Raw genomic sequence first — 23,073 nt, forward strand, 5'->3', positions numbered from 1 at the left:
GTTGTGGTATGGAGGTTATTCTGCTCCATGTATACTCACAACACTAAACTACAAATTCAGTCTTTTAACAGGCTTGACTGCCCTGCCAACTCTGGTGTGTAGTCCAGAGTCCGGCTGGCTTCCAGACAGTGAAGGCACTACTCTCAAATGAGAATGGTTTCTTCGGAGACTGCCTGTTGAGGTTTGGATCACGTATGAACATGGTGTCCCTGCTGATCCAGAGACGACTCCTGTGTGTGGAACATTCCGTATCCAAACTCTCTGACGTGGTTGGAGTGGTGGTGTCTCCCGTGCTCTATGTCATCTGTTGTATCCTTCAACCTGTTGTCTTTTAAGCTCCTGGTCTTTCAACTCAAAAGCGCTCAAGTCTGGCCATGCTGGTTTGAGAGTACGTGGACACACCAGAAGGGGTGTTTGAATGTTGCGCCCCATCAGGAGCTGTGCCGGTGATACTCCATGGGCAAGACGAGTTGCTCTGTATGCCATAAGTGCTTTGTGAGGGTCCTCACTCTTCTGCAACAGGGATTTCAGTCTTTACTGCACGTTCAGCTTCCCCATTGCTTTGCAGGTAACGGGGGCTACTGGTAACATGCTGAAAGTTGTAATCTTTAGCAAAATCTGCAGCAGCAAACTGCGGTCCGTTGTCTGTGACGAGTGTATCCGGCACCCTGTGGCGGCTAAAGATGACTTTTATTTTCACAATCACAGCTGTTGCTGAAGTGCTTGTTAAATTGGCAACCTCAATGTATCTTGAATAGTAATCAATGACTACTAAATACTGACCCTTCTTCCACTCAAATAAGTCAGCTGCTAGCCGTTCCCATGGGCGTGATGGCAAGGGTGTGGTCATCAGAGGTTCTGTGGCATTTTGACTCTCTTTACCACAAATTTCACACTGACGTACCTTCTCTCTAATCTGTTTTGTCAGCCCAGGCCACCACACTGCTTCATGGGCCCTGGCCATGCATTTCACCATTCCCTGGTGACCCTGGTGAATTTTGTCCAAGATGTCCTGTTGCATGCTTGCTGGAATCAGTATTCTCTTTCCTTTCATCAACAGGCCATCCACCATCAACACGTCGTTTCTGTATTGTCAGAAAGGCTTTAACTGTGGCGCAGAACTGCTTCTTTCCCATCCTGTGTGGATCAGGGAGGACAGCTGCTTACACACTGGATCTTCTTCTTGTGCTCTTCTTATTTGTAGCAACTTCTCAGGTGAGGCCGGGAGTTGCTGAATGACCTCATTGATTTGAGCTGTGACGTTGTTCTGAAGTGCAAGGTCTTCCTCTGTTGCAGTACGCTGGAGTGGAGCTCCTGATAGAGCATCAGCTGCAATAAGATTTTTCCCTGGTGCATGTACGATTGAGTAGGAAAAACGCATAAGTCTCAATCTGAAGCACATTATACGAGGCGGGACGTCATCCAGCGGCCTTGAGCTGAGAAGACTTATTAACGGTTTGTGGTCGGTTCGTATCACAAAGTGTAGGCCCAGGAGGTAGGTCTGAAATCTTTCACAAGTCCAGGTGACAGCAAGGGCCTCCTTTTCAATTTGGGCATGTCTGCGCTCTGTTTCAGTCATGCTGCGAGATATGAAAGCCACTGGCATCCAGTCTCCAGGTTCTTGAAGCTGAGATAAGACCCCTCCTAATCCATAAAACGATGCATCTGCTGACACCCTGGTCAGTTTCTTTGGACTGTACTGGGCAAGGACAGTAGATGAGCTGAGCTCGTTTTCACCTTTTCAAAGGCACACTGCTGCGCTGCTCCCCACATCCACATGTTTTCTGCTTTCAGGAGTTCTCTGACTGGCCCAGTGAGCTCTGCGATGTTAGGAGAGAATTTCCCCACATAGTTGACCATCCCCATGAAGCGTTTTACGTCAGCCACATCTTTGGGTGGTGACATCTCTCTAATTGCCCTAATCTTCTCAGGATTTGCTTGTATGCCCTCTGAACTGACAATGTCTCCGATAAATTTGACCTGCTTCACTGCGAACTGACATTTGTCATTCAGAGTTAGGCCCTGCTGCTGCAGTCTTTGCAACACTTGATGCACCCTTTCATCATGCTCTTCGGGCGTGGCACCGAACACCAGGATGTCATCCGCATGACACAAAGTTCCTTCTAGGCCGTCAAGCATCTGCATTAAACGCTTCTGAAAGTGTTCTGGCGCGGATAATATTCCAAAGGGAAGCCGATTAAAACAATAATGGCCAAATGGTGAGATGAAGGTGGTGAGTGGGGCTGAATCTTTGTGCAAAGGCACCTGCCAAAAACCGGCAGTGGCATCCAGTTTGGAAAAAAATCCTACAGCTAGCTTAGCTAGCGTCTCATCAACAGCTGGAAGAATATGTCCCTCTCTGCACACATTTTCGTTCAGGCAGGTTAGGTCGACACATATTCTAATTTTTCCATTAGGTTTTGGTACTGCGACCATTCCTGAGCACCACTCTGTAGCTTCCTCTATGGGAGAAATAACGCCCATTTCCTCCATCCTTTTTAACTCTTCTTGAACTTTTCCTCTTAAGGGCAATGGCACACGGCGTGGCACAGTGAGAGCAAAGGGAGTGGCATTTTCTTTTAATTTAATTTTGTATTCTCCCTCTAGCTTACCTAAGCCTGTGAAAACTCTGGGATATTGTTCTTTGTAGCTTACCTCAGCTGCTGTGATAGCTTGCACAGGGCTGAGCAGGCAGAGGTCTTGTATCGCTGGTAAGCCAAGCAAAGGAGTCACTAACCCTGGTACAACATATACTTGCTGCTTCGCTACAATTCCATTGTGACTAATATCCGCAGTAAAATGTCCCTTCACTTCTATGGGAGAGTTACTTGGTCCACACAGTCTTTTGGTTGTCAGTAGCAGCTTTCCATGTCGCTTTTGTGAATACAAATGTGCCGGGAGCGCTGTCACTGCAGCGCCCGTGTCCAACTTGAACGTCATCTGCTGACCATTCGCTGCAAGCGATTTCTGCCAGAATGTGTTGGATTTTGTACAATTCACTGTTCCCATAAACAATGTCTCTACGCTTTCATCCAAGTCATTTTCCTTAATTTCTTCCACTCTCATTTTCGTTTTACAAACAGCGGCAAAATGCCCCCTTTTCTTACATTTCCTGCACTCAGCAGTGCGCGCGGGTCATGCATTGAATGAATTTTCATGAGTCTTCCCACATCTGCCACATTTAGTATTTGCATTATTTTGAACTCTTTCCTTTGGTTTAAAACCACTTTTTCCATGTAGAGAGTATTTCTGTTTGAACTTGAATCTAACTGCATCCATGTTTGCCTCTGTGCCATCTGTGCTACTCTGTCTCAATGCAGGCTGTTGCTTTTTAATTTCCTCACTTTGGCGGATGCTCAGCCAGTTGATGCACAGTAGTAATAAACTCTTCAACTGTCTCATCAGGCTCCTGGCTACGTTTGCTGAATTTAGCTCTTTCCTAGATCACATTACGCTTGCATACGAAATGTTTATCGAATGCTTGCTTTACTTGGTCCTACTTTTTCTTGTCCTCCTCCGTCAGTGCTGACGTGTTCAGAACGTCATCCGCCATGTCTCCCATAGTGTAAACTAGCGAGTTAGCTTGATCCTCTTGACTCTTTGCATTTAGTCCTGCTGCCGCTATGCGGAATCTTTCAAAACCTCGCATCCAATTAGGCCACTACCAAAGTCTCCCAAGTCAAATGCTTCAGGCGGACTTACTGAAAATAGAGAATCCATTCTGTTTTACCTTCCTAATGCTCCTCTCAAACGTTGTGTCAACGCAGCTCCACATTAGCGTTAGCTCTGCTAGCTCACTCGGCCAATTCAAAAGTTCCTTTCTCACGTAGTCAAACTGCACGGATCATTCCGGTTACTTGCGTAGGGTGATTGTATTTATCTCAGAGGCGAGGACGACGACTTATGACACCATGTCTTGTACTTTATAGTACTTATATTAGTAATGACTGGACCGGAGACCAAGGCATAACGTTGACCTTTTACTAAGCATATCTTCAAGTCCCAACACTCGCACATGCGCGCTCGTTACATATCAAAACCTGCTCACTACAGAAGGGGTCTGAGCATCAGCAGAGATCCCACCCACCCCAACCACGGACTGTTCTCCCCCCTGCGCTCTGGGAGGCGCTACAGGAGCCTCAGAGCCCACACTACCAGACTCAAAAACAGCTTCTTTCCACAAGCTGTTGCCCACCTGAACCTGGTCACCCACTGAATGTCTGTAGATATTTCAAATATTTTGTACTCCAGCTCTCTTTTAACTTATTTTTGTCTTTTGGTCTTCATGTGTGTATATCTTATACTGTGTTTGCTGTGTTTGTGTGTGTCTGTATTGCACTGTTTGGTGAAGCCACAGCTCTCATTTCCTTTTTTTTAATTTATTTCTGATTTTTCCCTTTTTCTCCCAATTTAGTGGCCAATCAATCCCTATTTTAACTCAAACACCCACCCTCGTACTGCATGCGTTCGCCAACTGCTTCTCTCCGGCCGGCAGTCAGGAAGGAGACGCCTCGCCACTTGCGTGACAAGACGAATCCAGGCCAAACCACTGCTTTACCCCCACACACCCAGAGACGCATTCATGTGACGAACACAAGCCGACTCTGGCCCCCTCCCGAAGACAGCGTTGCCAATTACTGCTGCTTCATCGAGTCCAGCCATAGTCGGATCTGACGAGATCCCCAGTGGGCAACTGCATCAACACAAAGCCGATGCTTAGACCGCTACACCACCGCGGACCTCATTTCAATTTTAACATGTGCCTGCACATTGTTTTTAATGATAATAAATTGAATTGAATTGAATTGATTGCCGTGACTTGTATATTGGGGAATCTAAACAGACGCTGGCAAAGAGTATGGCACAACACAGGAGAGCTAACACGTCAGACCAGGGCTACACAGTCTACACCATCTACAGGCCAGTGGCCACTATTTCAAGGATGAGGATGTGCACATCCTTGATAGGGAGGAACGCTGGTTTGAATGGGGAGTCAAAGAGCCCATCTATGTTGAGAGGGAACGCCCATCCCTGAAAGGGGGGGGGGCTAAGCATACATCTGTCACCATTTTACAATGCTGTGAATGCAAACATTGCCCAATCCTCTGTGAATAGTAAACATGGCCATTGAAACTAGTTAATGGTCACACCCACATCTGCATATGAAACTGGTCATTCGTTTCGGTCGTTATGCAACTGTATTGTTTATAAGGGTGGGGATACCTGCAGTCAGTTTAGATTGAAGATGTCACTTAGTTGAGTGATGAAACATATCTGTCAATAAACATATCCAGATGAACTGATTCAACCCTCGTTGACTCAAACAAATCGACCCATTTGGACAACTCTTAGCTGGTCCTTCCATTTCTAAGTAAAATCCTTGAAGAAGCCGTTTTCCAGCAGCTGAAAGACGTTTTGGCACTAAACAAAAGTTTTGATGTCTTCCAATCGGGATTTTGACCACGCCACAGCACTGAGACTGCTCTTGTTAGGGCCTTTAATGACATCCGTTCAAACACAGACAGTGGCAGAATCTCAGTCTCAGTATCATTGGATCTCAGTGCTGTATTTGACACAGTCGACCACAACACATTACAGACCAAATGGAAAACTGAGTGGGACTTTCTGGCACAGCACTAAACTGGTTTGAATCCCACTTAAAAGACAGGGACTACTTTGTGTCTATACTAGGTAATTACAAATCTGAGTGGATAAAAGTTTAGTTTTTAGTTTAGTTTAAGTTTTATTCAGTCACCCACAATTAACAAATGTTTACAATACAAACAATGTACTCAAAACAGTGACTGAAAAGGCACAGGCAGAAGCATCATGCTAATATTTAAGCCTGTCCTTTAGGACAAATTAAGCTACCCATCAACAGTTTTTACAAGACCAAATAAAGTTACAGAGTCTGTAGAAAAAAATAATGAAACAAAATCATAGAAAGAACACAAAAAAAACTTTACAAAATCATGGACACTTATAGCCCTCAAAAATTGCTTTACTAACCGTCCTTTTGAAAATCTGAAATGTACTACACCTTCTTAATATATAATATCAGCACCGTTCCATATTGAAACACCTAAAACAGATAAACACCTCCTTTTAACCTCCTTTTTAGCCGTTGGTACCGTAAATTTGCAGTCATCTCTTAAATCATACTTTGTCTCTTGAGATGAGAAAAAACATTGTATGGTGGCTGGGAGTAGATTTGATTTAGCTCTATACATTATTTGCATTGTTTTGTAATATACCAGATCATTAAATTTCATAACATGCGATTTCAAAAACAGTGGGTCAGTATGTTCATAGTAGTCAACCTTATTAATAAGTCTTATGGCTCGTTTTTGTAAGAGAACTATTGCATTAACAGTTGTTTTATACGTTGATCCCCAGACTTCAACACAGTATGATATATAAGGAAGTATGAGTGAGCAGTAAATAATCTGTAAAGCCTTATAATTTAATATGTTTCTTGATTTGTACAGAATTGCTATTGACTCAGAAATCTTTCCTTTTATATATTGGACATGCTGTTTCCATGTTAATTTATGGTCAATAACCACCCCTAAGAATTTAATCTCAGTCATTCTTTCAATTTCAGCATCACATGTTTTTAATTTAATATCCTTGTCAACTTCTTTTCGATTCCCAAAAACCATGAATTTTGTTTTTTTAATATTGAGTGACAATCTATTGACATCAAACCAGGTTTTGAGGGTTTTCAACTCTCTTTCAGTGGAAGACAGTAGTTCCTGTAAATTATTACCAGAGCAGTACATGTTTGTATCATCTGCAAAAACAATAACTTTCAACAAATCAGTAACATTGCAAATATCATTAATATAAAGCAAGTGACCTGTGGAGGTCTTCGAGGCTCTATTCTATGCTCTCACTAGTTCAGAATAGGGAAAACAACAAGATATGTTACGTAATTATGCAGAGGAGCTGAGGCGCTGTAAGGGGGGGAAAGTTAGGATGATTCCAAGGGCCCAGCACTGACAGCGACCCTTCAGAGAACACTATTAGTATTTTTATTTTTATTACTATAAGTAAGTGAATGTACTTAAAATTATATTTGTATGGATTAAAAAGTAACAAACGTGTTTTGTCTCTCCATTTTTGGCAAAATTATCAGGATGGATTGACCTTATTTCACCCCTCTCTCTATGCATTGCATGGTTCAGTCTTACAGAGCGCGCTAGCCTAGAACAGTTGATTCCAATAGATAACGTTAGGTGACGAGATGAAGAGATGTCGTCCAAACCTAAATCAGGTTGTTAGAAAAGAAAAGAAAGACAAAAAAACTGCAAGTGACATTAAGGGACAACAGCTAGTCACAAAGTTTTTTTCAAAAGAAAGATCTTTATTCACAGCCCCTTCCTTTGGTGCCCACAACATGTAGCTATCTAACGTAGCCAACGTAGCTATTCGGTGTGGCTTAATCACTGCATGGATGATCTAGCTAACTTCAAGTAAAGTTAACTTACAGTGCAGTGTCAGGGTAATTTCAGTTAAATATTTATTGCCACCGAAAATGAGATGAGTGCAAATTTGCTCCAAATATAACTAGAGCTCAGTGAATTTGTAGCCTTTTTCCAGCAGCTAGTATGCTAGGCTAGCTAACTAGCATAATGTTACATGGTCGCAAGCTTGTTCACTCCTTAATCACATATGCCCTTGTCATACACAGATGCAGCTTCAGGATCAGAAACCCTTCCCTCAACCCACCTCCCAGTTGAAGGAGAAGGAGGTGAGCAGTAGAGGTTTGGGGTTAAGGCTCATACAAACTGATTTTGAATATTTTAATGTATGATGCATTAACATGTGAGCAGGTAGCTAGCTTGCAAGCAAGCATTGAATACAACTTTGGCTAATAGTCACATTTAGTTCATCTAATTCTTCCAGTAATTGCAATAACATTGACCACTGGCACCTTAAAATAAGGTTTTTAGCTAGCTGGGTAACATTTAGGATAGCTCATCTGGTGTAATGTATTACTATGTTAATACTATTATAGGACAGATTATGAATGATGTACCTTATGGATACTCTAGAGCCAGGGCCCTCTTCAAGCAAGGCAGCCAGAGAAGAGAGCAGAGGTAAAGAGGCAGAGGCAGAAGAAGAGGCAAAGGACAGTGACAGCAGCACAGATGAGGAGGAGGAAGAGGTTCCATGATGAGACCTCCAAAAAACAGGTCAGGAGGACAGGCCAGAAACAACATTTCCTAACACTGTGTTTTTCATTGCCATGGGCCAAATAATAAGTGACTTGGACACTCGGTTCCAAACCACAGCAAATATTGTCGAAGAATTTGCGGCCATACTTAAAGTTGGGCAGTTGAGTGACAGTAATATTGCTTCTGTGTGTCAGCCACTGATAATGAAGTACACAAAGGACCTCACACCTCAGTTTGAGAGTGAAATCAGGCATCTTAATACAATATTTTCTGCCACTTTACCCTCTGACTGTACCTCTCTTGCTCTCCTGAATGCAATCTATAAAATGCAACTCCAGAGCATTTTTGGAGAGGTTTGCATTGCTCTTAGGATTTTTTGCACTCTCCCAGTTACCGTTGTCGGCAGAGAAAGAGTATTTAGCAAACTGAAACTGATCAAGAGCTATCTGAGATCATCAAGAATGTCTCAGAAGAGGTTGAACAACCTTGCAATACTGTCAATTGAAAGCAAGTTGGCTTTATCACTTAACTTTAGGGATTTGATTCACGATTTTGCTAGCAAGAAGGCCCGGTGTTTGGCTTTTGGCATTTAAGTCATGGGCTGGGAGAATGAAGTTTAGTTTCACAGCTATAGGCCTACTGTAACAACTGCCCTGGCGTTGTTACATTGTAATCGCCTACGTCTTGCCCGTTGCTGATTACATTGTAAACTAGAGATAAACTAGGCCAGCAACAGATGATTTCGGAGAACGTAAAGTAGGCTAAAGCTTTATAAGTCAAACGTATTTCCTCACCTTTGACACTGTGGATTAGTATTTCCAAGACCATGCAGCCAGGAGCTGTATGGTAAACCAACAGCCATGGACTCCACATAGTTTTATATTAGCGCTTCTGTTATTTAGATAAAAATACCACCCCATTGAATTTACATTTTTACTTTTTGTATGATTGTACTTTTTGTCCTTGTGTTTAAATCTTCATTTAAGTTGATGAATGTTGAGGGTTTTTGTTTACTGGATTGTTAATTACTGTATTTACTGTATTCTATTAAATTTACAAAAGATAGCCTTCAGTGGATTTCTTGCAGTGCATCAAGTAATCTTCTATCGATGAAATAGTTCTTCATCAAACATCAAATTCAACTGTGTTTTTTAGGTTGATGGGTGGTTTAGGTGGGTGGGGGATGGGGGGGGGGCAATATTATATTCTTTCATGGGGCCCAGAATCGCTAGCGGCGCCCCTGCAGAGGAGACACAGATTTACTTAACCATATCACCAGGGGACCATAATCCCATACAAGCGCTGAGTAAATGCATTGAGCAAATCAACGATTGAATATCTTGGAAATTTTTTCAATTAAACAATGACAAAACTGAAGTAATTGTCTCTGGAGCCAAGGAAGAATGATTAAAAGTAAGCACTCCACTACAATTGGTAACGTTAAACCACAAACCAAGCCAGAAATCTTGGTGTATTCATGGACTCAGATCTGAATTTCTATAGCCACATTACAATAATTACAATGTCAGCCTACTATCAAGTGTAGAATATATCAAGAATTAAGAGATTTTTGTCTCAGCAGGATTTGGAGAAACTTTTCAATGCATTTATCTTCAGTCAACTCGACTACTGTAACGATGTCTTTACAGGTCTCTCTAAAAAAAATCGATCAAACAGCTGCAGCTGATTCAGAACGCTGCTGCTCAGGTCATTCTAAAACCAAAAAAGTGGATCAAATCACTCCAGTTCTGAAGTCTTTACACTGGCTTCCTGTTCATCAAAGAACTAATGTTAAAATACTGCTCCTGGTTTATAAAGCACTGAATGATTTAGGGCCAAAATACATTTCTGATCTTCTACTGTGCTATGAACCATCCCGACCTTTATTAATCCCCTTGGGGAAATTCAGTTACTGCAAATTAACCCATCCTAGATGTGAGGAGCAGTGGGCTGCTGTCTTCAAGCTGCGCCCAAGGACCAACTCCAGTTCTTTTCCCATTGCCTTGGTCAGGGGCACAGACAGGAGTATAACCCTAACATACATGTTTTCTTGATGGTGGGGGAAATCGGAGCACCCGGAGAAAACCCAGTGCAGACATGGGGAGAACATACAAACTCCACACAGAGGACGACCTGGGATGACCCCCCCCAAGGTTGGACAACCCCGGGGTTCAAACCATGTTATGAGGTGACAGTGCTAACCACTGGGCCACCGTGACACCCATTATATTTAAATAATGTATAAGTACAATAAGTTATAAATTATTCAGCCATAACAAATCTCTATGTTGTTGTGACACACCTTGTGCATACTTACTTACCTCCAGGATTCTATGTATTATTCCATTTATTTTTATTTTCGTTTTTGTTGCCTTACTTCTTTTTGTGTGTGTGATTGATATAGTATGTAGTAAGTACTAGAGGCTACTGTAAACTGGAGTAGAATTCCTTGTATGCATAAGCACACTCGGCCAATAAAGTTGATCCTGATTCTGATTCTTGAAACATTGGTGCAATCTAGCGAACAAGCCCGCGTTTCCACCCGTTTTGAACAGAACCATTGTAATCAAGGATCATCAACAGAGGGTGCTGCACATTGCACATAGTTTCGAAACACGTCAGTCTTGTTAGATAAAGAAGCATATTAACAAGAATTCATTGGGTGTGCAATTTTTACACCAGTTTGATGGCGATTTTAAAATATAATTTATTTTGATTAGTACCCCATCCCACAGAAAACACATTTTTTGATGCACCTGCATCCAGCCTTGGCCAACTCTTTGGCTAGTTTGGTGTACAGCTTAGTTGTTCTCATGCTACTTTCTAGCTTTTCCTGAAACTCAGGAGATGACCAAATTGCCATCAAGTATTGGATTTCATCCTCAGACCACTGCGTGTTCTTTTTCCCTGATGATTTCTCACTTGCCTTCACCTCCATTGTTGCCTTATCAATCTCTCTTTTCAACCTAGAATATGACACGCCCACACGGTTCCTACTTCAGGTCCTATTATTTCTTGGTTCCAACTGCGAACCAACTTTTTGGGCTCCAAATCAATTTATTTTTGGTCAAAAAGCCCCAAACAGTTCAAAATTAGGTTTGCGAGCCGGAATAGAACCTATTCCATGTTGGTGGAAAGGGGGTGTGAGTGAAGTGGGTCTGGATTAGTTATGCTAGCTTTGAATGGAAAAGTCGATGCATGCTGACCTGATGGAGGTTCTCTACTGTCAGGTGGGCGCGAGCCTCCTCTTTGGACACCAGGATGCAGTTCCAGGGACTCCATGGCGAGCAGCACTCCCAGCGGATCAGCTTCAGTTCATGAAGGTCACGGCAGGCAGTGAGGGCTGACTGGGCACCCCACACCACATCCACCAGATACTGCACGTCCTTCTCCTGGCGGGAGAGAAAGCCTTTAGGTTTACCTTTAGTTGAAGGAAGAGACAGAAACAAACTGTGAGCCAGTCAAATAAACTTTGCCCCAAAGAAAGTAAGGAAAAAAAAACAGAATGTCAGAGGCCCCATTTTTAATCCAGACTCTTGGTCTTGTGGTGTCAGTGAGAATGTTCCTGAACTTTCCTGAAAGCATTGCACCATTCTAATCTTGTGTATCTCTGAACACACGAGTGCCCATGTTGTGTGCTTCTCCTCCTCTCTCTTTTTATCTCCCTCAGTCTCTCTCGCTCTCTTTTTTTTTCTCTCAGTTTGTTTTTCTCACTTTTCGGGACCAAATATCTTCCTCTATGGACTGTCTGATGACCATGTGATCAACTCTCCCCCTCTCTCTCTTTTTGTGTGTGTATATGTGTGTATGTATAGCTATACACACACACATACGTATATAAAAATATATATATTAAAAAAAAATAAACACACACACACATATATTCATATATATATTCTTTCTTTAAAAAAAGAAAAGGGTGGCACAGTGCTCCATCTTTCAAATAACTGGGTGGCATCTTTTCTGAGGGTTGCAACACTGATCACTAAATTCACAGTAGAATCAAACAAGCCTCTGTAGCCTTGGGCAAACTCCAATGTAGTCTTCCAAAACAAACACCTCTAGCTGCACACCAGAATTTCCAGTTACACAGCCATCTGCATCACAACTCTCCTATACAGCTGTGAAGCCTGGGTCACATACAGCTGCCACCTAAGGTCGCTGGAGCGGTTCCACATAAAGTGTCTGCAGTGAATCATGAGGATCAAGTGGCGTGACTGTGTTCCCCATGCTGAGACTCTCACTAGGACAAACTGCAAGAGCATAGAAGACATGGTCACTGAACAACACCAACTGCGCTGGCTTGGGCATGTCATCAGGATGCCTCAAGAATGCCTGCCACATCAAGTCCTGTACTGACAGCTTCATCTGGGCTTCTGGTCCTCAGGTGGTCAGAAGAAGCAATACAAAGTCCTGCTAAAAACATTGCTGAAGAAGTGTTATATAGACCCCTTGAGACTGGAGCAAGCTGCCATGAACCGTTCCATCTGGCGGGAGATCTGCCACAGAGATGTAGAACAGCTGGACATGGAGAGGAATGTGAAAAAAGAACAGAAAAGACTGAGGAGACACACAACCCTGCCTGCCCCCACTAGACTTCATATGCCCAACGTGCAATAACACCTGTGGATCAAGAATTGGACTCTACAGTCATCAAGAACACACCGTTAACCAGGAGGGACGTCATCATCGGACTCGATGGACTACCAGCAAGCAAGCAAGCTAATATATCATCTAGCAAGCAAGCTAATATATCATGAAAATATTACAGCGTTATTATAAGTGGTTCTTGATAATTAATAAAGATTGCCTGAACTATATTTGCAGATTTACTATGTCTAGGACACATTGGCAGTCTGTGTTGTATGCCAAACTTGCTGACAGCACATTTTTAAAAAAAAAGTGAATTTTTGAAATATAAGTTCAGATAAAAGGTGAAAATAATGAAAATAATGAAAAGACATTTGTGGGCTTCTGGGTGGCGTGGCAGGGATCGATGGTTCAGGTCTCCATGTTATCTCTAGCCTGGTCGGGCGTCCCTACAGACACAATTGGCCGTGTCTGCGGGCGGGAAGCCAGATATGGACATGTGTCCTGGTCGCTGCACTAGCGCCTCCTCTGGTTGGTCGGGGTGCCTGTTTGGGGGGGAGGGGGAACTGGGGGGAATAGCGTGATCCTCCCACGCGCTACGTCCCCCTGGTGAAACTTCTCACTGTCAGGTGAAAAGAAGCGGCTGGTGACTCCACATGTATGGGAGGAGGCATGTGGTAGTCTGCAGCCATCTCCGCATCAGCAGAGGGGGTGGAGCAGTGACCAGGACAGCTCAGAAGAGTGGGGTAACTGGCCAAGTACAATTGGGGAGAAAAAAGGGGGAAACCCTCCCCCCTCAAAAAAAGACATTAGTCCTTTCACAGCACCTTTAAGATGTAAAAAGAGTCACAGAGAGGGAAAAGCATAGAAACAAATAGAAATATAGCCGCAAGCGGCTATATGGGTCTGTTGGGAGGTGGGCGGGTAGTTGGGGCGAGAGTAGTGTTGTAGTTGTGGGACCATTGTTTGATTGGTTTGTGTTTGAAAATAAACCTTGTTTAAAACAAGTTTTGAGACAATTGGCCCAGCAGTTGGACAAGATATCGAGAATAACATTTTGAGAAAAAGTTGCAAAACTTGACATTTCTGGAGCAGGAGATCATAGAGATGCAGGTGACCAGAGATTAAAACGATGACAGAATGTTGACGCTAAGCCAAGCCGTTATCGAGATAATTACAAAAACATAAAGTTGAGTATTACAGCGCCCCCTTGAGGTCAAGGGGTGTAATTTCATCAAAAAGACATGCATGTTAGGGTTAATACTCTTGCCTGTGCCCCTGAGCAAGGCAATGGAAAGAAGAACTGGAGGTGGTCCCCGGGTGCTGCAGCTGCCCACTGCTCCTATACACTAGGATGGTTACATGCAGAGAACACACTCGCTGTAACCTGTACAACCTGTTGTAAGAATACCATGACACAATAAAGGGCTTTCTTTCTTCTTCTCTATGTGCCTCAGTAGTGGGTGGAATTTGTATGTGTGTTTGTGTTTCCTCTTAACCTGCAAGAGGTAAGTGATCTTAGCCTCATTGAGGAGCAGCTCCTCGTCCCTGCGGAGTTGGGTCAGGATGGTTCTGTAGACAGAGAAGTCTTCCCGCTGCCGGGCCTTGTTTTCCAGTGCAGCACAGCGCTGACAGCGGCCCAACAGGTGGGCGTTGGCCGTCAGACTGTAGTCAGATGACTGCAGGTAACACTGACAGGATGGACAGTAATGAATGTTGGTCTTCAGCTGGGAGGAGATCTGAGGAACCTGAGGTGGACAGGAGGGATCTTCAACATTGAGAGACAACATGATAACACAACTGTCCACTGGTAAACACTGGGCAGACAGAATGATCTAACATTATAAAAAATAGGAAAGGGTAGCACAGCTCAAATTTTCAAGTCAAGGAGGACAACATACTCACATTTCACAAGTTTATTTGGCTCACAACACAACAGAAGAACGCTTGCGTGTTTCGGCACAGAGCCTTCACCAGAGTGTCTGAAGTACACAAGTTCACTTCAGTAATATACATAAGGGCAGACTTAATACACAGCTGAGAGTTAGACTTGGAGCCATTTATTTAGGAGCCAATCACTTTTTCGTCCCATTGTTCTAAATACATGGACCAATCACAAGTCCATGCTTAAACCTGACTTAAACCCCATACAATATGCAGCTTCACAAAATAGTCTCTGGACTTCTGGCGTACCAATCAATGGAGTAGCACGCAGCTGTCGTGGCTCCTGCAATAATCTTTGAAAAAAATCCTACCCAAGGCACAAGTATTGTGCTTTTTTGGTGCAAGTTTTACCCAGTACTTTAACTTAGACCTCTTGCTGACCATAATGCCTCAAAAAGTCAAAACTGGGGGCACATTGACTGCACAACCACTGCAGCTGGCTCCGCACACTGTATCCCCACCTCGTAGTGACTGCTCTTCCTGCCCGGGCAGTACTGCCATGCCAGCAGAGGTTACTGCCCCCTCCAAATGAAAAGCTGCTCTCTTCCCTTCCCAACGAGATGGTGGTTATTTTCGAGACTGAGCTCCAGGTGGCCTCAAGACGGCGCTACAGGCAGTAAAATCAGAATGATTTGCCAGCATTATGAACATCCCGACCCATATGAGTGCTCTGAAGGATGTGTGTTCATCCTTGACATTATCCGACAATGGAACACGAACGGGGTTTAACCAAATGTCCCTTTATTGCTATCTAGTGTATTGTCTTCATAGAGAATCAATGACTGCCAGAACACTGCAACATAACACCCATCACATAGTATATACACAAACACAACCTTCACATATATACACAAGGACTGACTTACACAGGTGAAATAAGAGGTGATAAAGTGCAGTGTGCACATGTCTGAGGTAGATGTACATGACAGAGTATACCAGTATACGTACAATGTACAGTACAGTAGATATAACATGTACAGTACAGTATAAACAACATGTACAGTACAGTATATACATGTATAGTACAGTACAGTAGATACAACATGTTTACTACTACTACTTTCGGCTGCTCCCGTTAGGGGGCGCCACAGCAGATCATCCGTTTCCATTTCTTCCTGTCCTCTGCATCTTCCTCTGTCACACCAGCCACCTGCATGTCCTCCCTCACCACCTCCATAAACCTCCTCTTTGGCCTTCCTCTTCTCCTCTTCCCTGGCAGCTCCATATTCAGCATCCTTCTCCCAATATACCCAGCATCTCTCCTCCACACATGTCCAAACCATCTCAATCTTGTCTCTCTTGCTTTGTCTCCAAACCGTCCAACCTGAGCTGTCCCTCTAATATACTCGTTCCTAATCCTGTCCTTCTTCGTTACTCCCAGTGAAAATCTTATCATCTTCATCTCTGCCACCTCCACCTCCTGTGTTTTCATCAGTGCCACTGTCTCCAAATCATATAACATAGCTGGTCTCACAACCATCTTGCAAACCTTCCCTTTAACTCTTGCTGGTACCCTTCTGTCACACATCACTCCTGACACTCTTCTCCACCCACTCCACCCTGCCTGCACTCTCTTCTTCACCTCTCTTCTGCACTCCCCGTTACTTTGGACAGTTGACCCCCAAGTATTTAAACTCAAATGCCTTCGTCACCTCCACTCCCTGCATCCTGACCATTCCACTGTCCTCCCTCTCATTCCCGCATAGGTATTCCGTCTTGCTCCTACTGACTTTCATTCCTCTTCTCTCCAGTGCATACCTCCACCTCTCCAGGCTCTCCTCAACCTGCACCCTACTCTCGCTACAGATCACAATGTCATCTGCGAACATCATCGTCCATGGAGACTCCTGCCTGATCTCGTCCGTCAACCTGTCCATCACCATTGCAAACAAGAAAGGGCTCAGAGCCGATCCTTGATGTAATCCCACCTCCACCTTGAACCCATCTGTCATTCCAACCACACACCTCACCACTGTCACACTTCCCTCATACATATCCTGCACCACTCCTACATACTTCTCTGCAACTCCTGACTTCTCATACAATACCACACCTCCTCTCTCGGCACCCTGTCATATGCTTTCTCTAAATCTACAAAGACACAATGTAACTCCTTCTGGCCTTCTCTATACTTCTCCATCAACATTCTCAAAGTAAACATCACATCTGTGGTGCTCTTTCATGGCATGAAACCATACTGCTGCTGCTGATCATCACCTCTCCTCCTCTTAATCTAGCTTCTATTACTCTCCTCCTCTTAACCTAGCTTCTACTACTCTTTCCCATATCTTCATGCTGTGGCTGATCAACTTTATACCTCTGTAGTTGTTACAGTTCTGCACATCGCCCTTGTTCTTGAAAATCGGCACCAATATGCTTCTTCTCCACTCCTCAGGCATCCTCTCACTTTCCAAGATTGTGTTAAACAATCTAGTTAAAAACTCCACTGCCATCTCTCCTAAACACCTCCATGCCTCCACAGGTATGTCATCAGGACCAACTGCCTTTCCACTCTTCATCCTCTTCATAGCTGCCCTCACTTCCTCCTTGCTAATTCACTGCACTTCCTGATTCACTATCCCTACATCATCCAACCTTCTCTCTCTCTCATTTTCTTCATTCATCAGCCCCTCAAAGTGCTCCTTCCACCTTCTTAGCACACTCTCCTCACTTGTCGACACATTTCCATCTCTATCCTTGTAGATACATGTACAGTACAGTATATACATGTATAGTACAGTATATAGAACATGTACAGTACAGTAGGTACAGTACAGTATATACAACATGGTGGATTTATTGACAGTGTTAAGTGTTAATTTGAATGACAGCCCGTGGAAAGAAAGTGTTTTTATATCTGGTTGTTTTGGGGTACAGTGCTCTGTAGCGTCTACCAGAGGGGAGGAGTTGTAACAGGTTGTGACCAGGGTATGATGGGTCTGCAGTGATACTGCCTGCCCGTTTCCTGAGTCTGGAGGTGTATAAGTCCTGAATGGAAGGCAGGTTGGCACCAGTGATTTTCTCTACAGACTTAACTGTCTGTTGTAGTCTGTCCCTGTCCTGTTTGGTGGCCGATCCAAACCAGACAGTGATGGATGTGCAGAGGACAGACTGGATTACTGCAGTGTAGAACTGAATCAGAGGTTCCTTAGGCACGTTGAACTTCCTGAGCTGGTGGAGAAAGTACATCCTCTGCTGGGCCTTTGTGATGATTGTGTCTATGTTGGATGCCCACCTGAGGTCCTGAGAGATTGTGGAACCCAGAAATCTGTAGGTTTTCAACGCAGAAACTTTGCTATCGAGTATGGTGGGTGGGTGTGGGGGCAGTGTTGGGAAGCTCCTCCTGAAGTCCACGGTCATCTCCACAGTTTTGAGCATGTTCAGCTCCAGGTTGTTATGGCTGCACCAGAGGTCCAGTAGTTCAACCTCTTGTCCGTCTATATGCAGACACGTTATCATCCATTATACTGTATATAACGGGGTTTGAATCAGATGTAATAATATACTTGTGAACTGTCCCTGTATCTAGAACCATGGGATAAAGAAAGTGATTGGTTCCTCAATAACTAGCTCCAACTCCCAGCCGGGTATGAATTCTGCCCTTGTGTATATGATCAATATGAACCTGTACACTTCATTTTCTATTGTGATGTGAGCCAAATAAGCTAGTGAAATGTGAGCATTTTGTCCTCCTTGACTTGAAAATGTGAGATGTGCTACCCTTACATATTTTTTGGATTATGCCCATTGGATTTGGGGTTTAGCACTCCACTGAGGGTCCCACCGTTGATGCGCAACCTCCTTTCTCGTTCAGATCGAACAGTCTGCTTTTCATAGCAGGTTTAGAACTGCAGCAAGTACATTAAAAAAAAAAATCACACAAAAAAATAAATCTCAATTGGACTGAAATATTATAGTGTGGAAGGGTAGCGGATACACAGCACAATCACAGACATCTGACATTTTCAGCCTCCTCCAGTAGAAATCAGTTTACTGTGACAGCTGTATAGTTTACTGAGACAGACAACAACAGCTGCATGGACAACGCCCACCATACGACACGTTTAACATACACACTTTCTAAACCTTTCATTCTGCAGCAACAGGCTCTGTTTCAGCCCTGACCTGCTCCACGGCCATACAGTTCCAGACTGCCCAGTACAGATCCAGCTGCTACTGGTGGACACCGAGAGCAGTCTGCTACAACCACCAAGCAGATACACCACTGACAGAGGCGAGTGCCTTGCTAAAAGCCATCCCTACAATAATGTCAAGAAAAGAACATTCTCCCACCTTGACCACATTTTCACAGTTGGGTCCAGGGACTGGAACCGACAACCTCTCTATCTCCTCTAGACCAGTGTTTCTCAACCGGGGGTCCGCGGACCCCTAGTGGTCCGTGGTGTAATTGCAAGGGGTCCGTGAAAATAAAATATCTTTAAAAAAAAGATCCTATGACATTTATAGAAATAGGATTATTTTACTCAAATGTGACAGACCTTTATCTACCTAAACTATAATGGGTAACAGGACTTTTTTCTCCAATTACATCTGTTTCACAAGTGTAATTTATTGTATTTTAATAAGAGATCTCGCTCCCGTTTGCATTGTTAAAAGTTACTGCATAAAAATTCTGTTGTTACATATATCTGAAAGTTACTGAATACATATTCTGTTTTGTTACATATATCTGAAAGTTACTGCATAAGAATTCTGTTTTGTTACATATATCTAAGTTACAACTGAAAGCTCTTATTTTTGCCCCAAAGAGTGAATAAATGCTATAATGCAATCTAAAATGCAGTTTCTACTATTTCTATCAAATTGCAACCCCCCTCCCCCAAGATCAGGTGGAGGGGTCCTCAGGGTAGATCAAAAATACGCAGGGGGTCCAGGACCCCAAAAAGGTTGAGAACCACTGCTCTAGACAACCTCTACCACCACCCCAATCTACCCCAGCCTACCCCAGCCAACCCGTTTGTCCCAGTTTACCTTGAGCAGCTTTGCCACGGCGGGGTTAAATGAAGGTCTTTTGATGAGTTGGAGGAAGAGTGTGGAGATCCTCTTCCTCAGCCCCCTCAGATTGTTCTGTTTCACCCCCCTGCTCATTAGGACTGCCTCCCTGTCAATCAACTCCACGATGTCTCTGGTGAGCTGACAGTCATGCTCCTGAATGAATGGTATTGAGTTGATTATCACAACAGTGATAGACTGACAATGTGACTGGTGTCAGACAATAGAAGATTCGTTTTAAAATATTTCTGTCTACAGAAACCTGAGATGATGGTTGGTCCTCAGTCAAAGAGCTCTATCTTACTATTCACAGCCAAAGGTCATAAGAATTTGACAGGACAGGTGAAACGACTCCATCTGTAGTGCTGCAGTTTAAAATCACACCAAAGGTTCTTTAAACAAGGAAGCAAGGAGCCACAGGCTCTCCAGCCGTGCAGAGCTCATTTTGAGGATTTCCTGGTAACTGAAACATCTTAACACATACAGTAACGGGAAACTGGTGTGGTGTGTACTCATGCTCACTGTGTGTTTCATGTCACCTTGACAGTGTTCTTGAGGTGGGACAGCAGCTGGAGTCGCTCCTCCTGCGTGGAGCCGCTGAAGCTGATGTTTAGATAGAGGTCTCGGAGCTCGCTGGCTCTGATGGTGCTCTGGGTGTCCATCTGGGCAATTTTACCATCACACGTGTGCCAGCGCTTTGAGGCAGCACACTGTCCCGGGACATCAGTCCAGTTAGACAGTAAAACAGAGGCAGCAGATGTTTAGTTACTGTGTTGCTATAACATGCAGGCTTAAGGTAGAACCAGAAGGATTTGTCGGTTGCCATTTGTAAACACAACATCCAAAGTTGGCCCCTCCTCCCCAGCTCAACATCACCAGAAGTGGACACCCCCTGACCACAGTTGCTAGTACACATCCCAGTGTACAGGCCAACTCTGTGTCACTCTTCATCCCCTTCCTCTCCTTCAGTGCTCACCAGCGGGTGAAAGCTAACCCCAGATTCACTCTTATTTTGCTTTGTCCGCTTGGCGTTTCGCCTCGCTAGATTTGTGTCTTTTCGGTGCTGTGTCTGACATTGTTGTAGCTTCCTCTTAAATTTGTGCTTATGCTCTCAATCTGGCACCTGGTTGCTACATTTATATAGAGTCCCGCTGCCCAAAGGTTAATGCCAAGAAACATAGCAAAATAAGAACAATGAGAACATACAGGAAGAGGACAGGGTCTCTGCAGAGACGGCACCACCACACGTCTAGTGGATCTTAAGTGATGACTGAGAGGGATTATTTTTGTATGAGTCTACACAGTGGTTTTTAGGAAAATCCTACTCCTTCTACCTTTAACATGTGTCTCACATGTCTCCGTGTGGAGGAATGAAGTGAATAATGATGAATCTACCATCATCTTCCATTTGTGTTCTGCGTATGAACTCTGCGTGGTGTTTAAGTGTACATCTATCTGTCTGATGCAAACTCAGTAACCCAGGTGAGGAAATCCCAGACAGCTGAATCAGTTCCTCTGGACACAACGTTTAGTGGGAGAAATGGTTCATCAGCTGACAGCAGGTATCCCCACCTCATAAACTGTACAGCTGCATAATGGCCCAAACCAGATCGAGGCCATCTATGTGAAGAAGGAATGACCAACCCTGAACTGGGGGGGGGGGGGGGGGGTAAGAGTTCATCTGTCAACATCTTACAATGCTGTGATTTCAACTATTGCCCAATCCTCTGTGAATAGTACACATTGTGGCAGGAATGAGGAAAAACTCAGGAGACCAAGGCGAGTTTGATGTTTATTCCTCAACTCCAAAAACCAACTGCCGCAGGAACAACCCTGCACCGGCGAGCCCGGGAACGTAAACCACGCCCCCAGCTCACAGTCCTGCTGGGTGAGAGGCATAGCCCCTAGTGTCCGCCACACAGCCCCCCCCCAACACCCAGAAGAGACTCCTGGAAAGAAAACAGTGTCTCACTGGAGGCTTAAGCAGCCTGCCATAACAGCTGCGCCGTCCCTCAGCCGAAACAGTAGGTGAAACACAGTCCAAAGCCGGCTGAGAAGCAGAAACCTGAACCCGTGAAGACACTGCCGGGGTCCTGGAAGGAGGACGACCCTGACGGGGAACCTGGGCTGGAAACACAACTTCGCCTGCCACCCTGTGCGCCGGTTTAAGCCTATCAAGCATGACACGCTCCCTACGCCCACCCATATCTAGCACAAAACCCTTAGGACCCATCTCAAGAACCCGAAATGGGCCAGCGTATGGGGGTTGGAGGGGCGAGCGGTGAGCATCATGCCGTACAAAAACAAAACGAGCCGACATGAGCTCCGCAGGCACGAACGACCGCGGAAAACAGTGGTGAACGGGGCCTGGAACCCGAGTGCTGTCGGACAAAAAAAGGATAAAGGGCCGGACGGGGTCGAGGAGCGGAACTCCCAGGCAAAAATTCCCCAGGGACGCGGAGCAGCTGACCGAGCACCAGCTCAGCGGGTGACGCGTCGAGGTCCTCCTTAGGAGCCGAACGCAACCCGAGCATAACCCAAGGTAAACGGTCCACCCAGTTACCATCCGAGAGCGCAGCGCTGCCTTGAGCGACCGGTGAAAACGTTCACACAACCCGTTAGCCTGAGGGTGATACGCGGTAGTGCGGTGTACCTGCACACCCAAGGATCGCGCAAGTGCAGACCAGAGCTCTGACACAAACTGGGGGCCCCTGTCTGAGGTGATATCTGACGGAGTGCCGAAACGGGCGACCCAGGAGGAAAGAAAAGCGCGTGCAACATCCGAGGATGTTGTGGAGGATAGAGGGACAGCCTCTGGCCACCTGGTGGTCCGATCTACCATTGTGAGCAGGTGCGTAAAACCCTGTGAAGAAGGTAGAGGGCCCACCAGGTCCACATGCACGTGGTCAAAACGTCTGGCCGGGATCGGAAACGGTTCGAGGGGCGATTTAGTGTGCTGGTGGAACTTAGCGCGCTGGCACGCTACACATGCAGCTGCCCACCCCTTGACGTCCTTGCGGAGGCCAGGCCAGACGAACTTGGAACCGAACTCCAGGATGCGAGAGGGAGTGAATCGAATCGAAAACTCGACGGCGCCAGGCCACTGGAATAACGGGGCGGGGACGGCCGGTGGAGACATCGCAGAGGAGGGCAGGACTGCCTTCCTGCATCACAGCGTCCTCTAGCTTGAGACCGGTACGTGTTGACCGAAGGGCAAGGACGTCCGGGTCGCTGGGCTGGTCGGCAGCCATAGCGGAGAAATCCACACCGAGGTGCACAGGACACACAAGCACACGCGACAGACAATCAGCAACAGGGTTGGACTTCCCGGCCACATGCTGAATGT

At 44.9% G+C, this 23,073-nt stretch overlaps 1 protein-coding gene across 1 annotated transcript in view; it reads right to left on the reverse strand.

Annotated features, from left to right (window-relative positions):
* The window catches only part of iqub (IQ motif and ubiquitin domain containing), a 45,947-nt gene that overhangs the window by 3,434 nt on the left and 19,440 nt on the right, over positions 1 to 23,073 (reverse strand). Inside the window, exons 8-11 of the mRNA XM_056281601.1 lie at positions 20,267 to 20,437; positions 19,707 to 19,883; positions 14,270 to 14,518; positions 11,387 to 11,572 (exon numbers count right to left, since the gene is read on the reverse strand). Of these exons, the coding sequence (XP_056137576.1) occupies positions 11,387 to 11,572; positions 14,270 to 14,518; positions 19,707 to 19,883; positions 20,267 to 20,437 (783 nt within the window). The remainder of the gene's footprint in view (positions 1 to 11,386; positions 11,573 to 14,269; positions 14,519 to 19,706; positions 19,884 to 20,266; positions 20,438 to 23,073) is intronic.

Source organism: Lampris incognitus, chromosome 6 (genome assembly GCF_029633865.1).
Source record: "Lampris incognitus isolate fLamInc1 chromosome 6, fLamInc1.hap2, whole genome shotgun sequence".
NCBI classification, from domain to species: domain Eukaryota; kingdom Metazoa; phylum Chordata; class Actinopteri; order Lampriformes; family Lampridae; genus Lampris; species Lampris incognitus.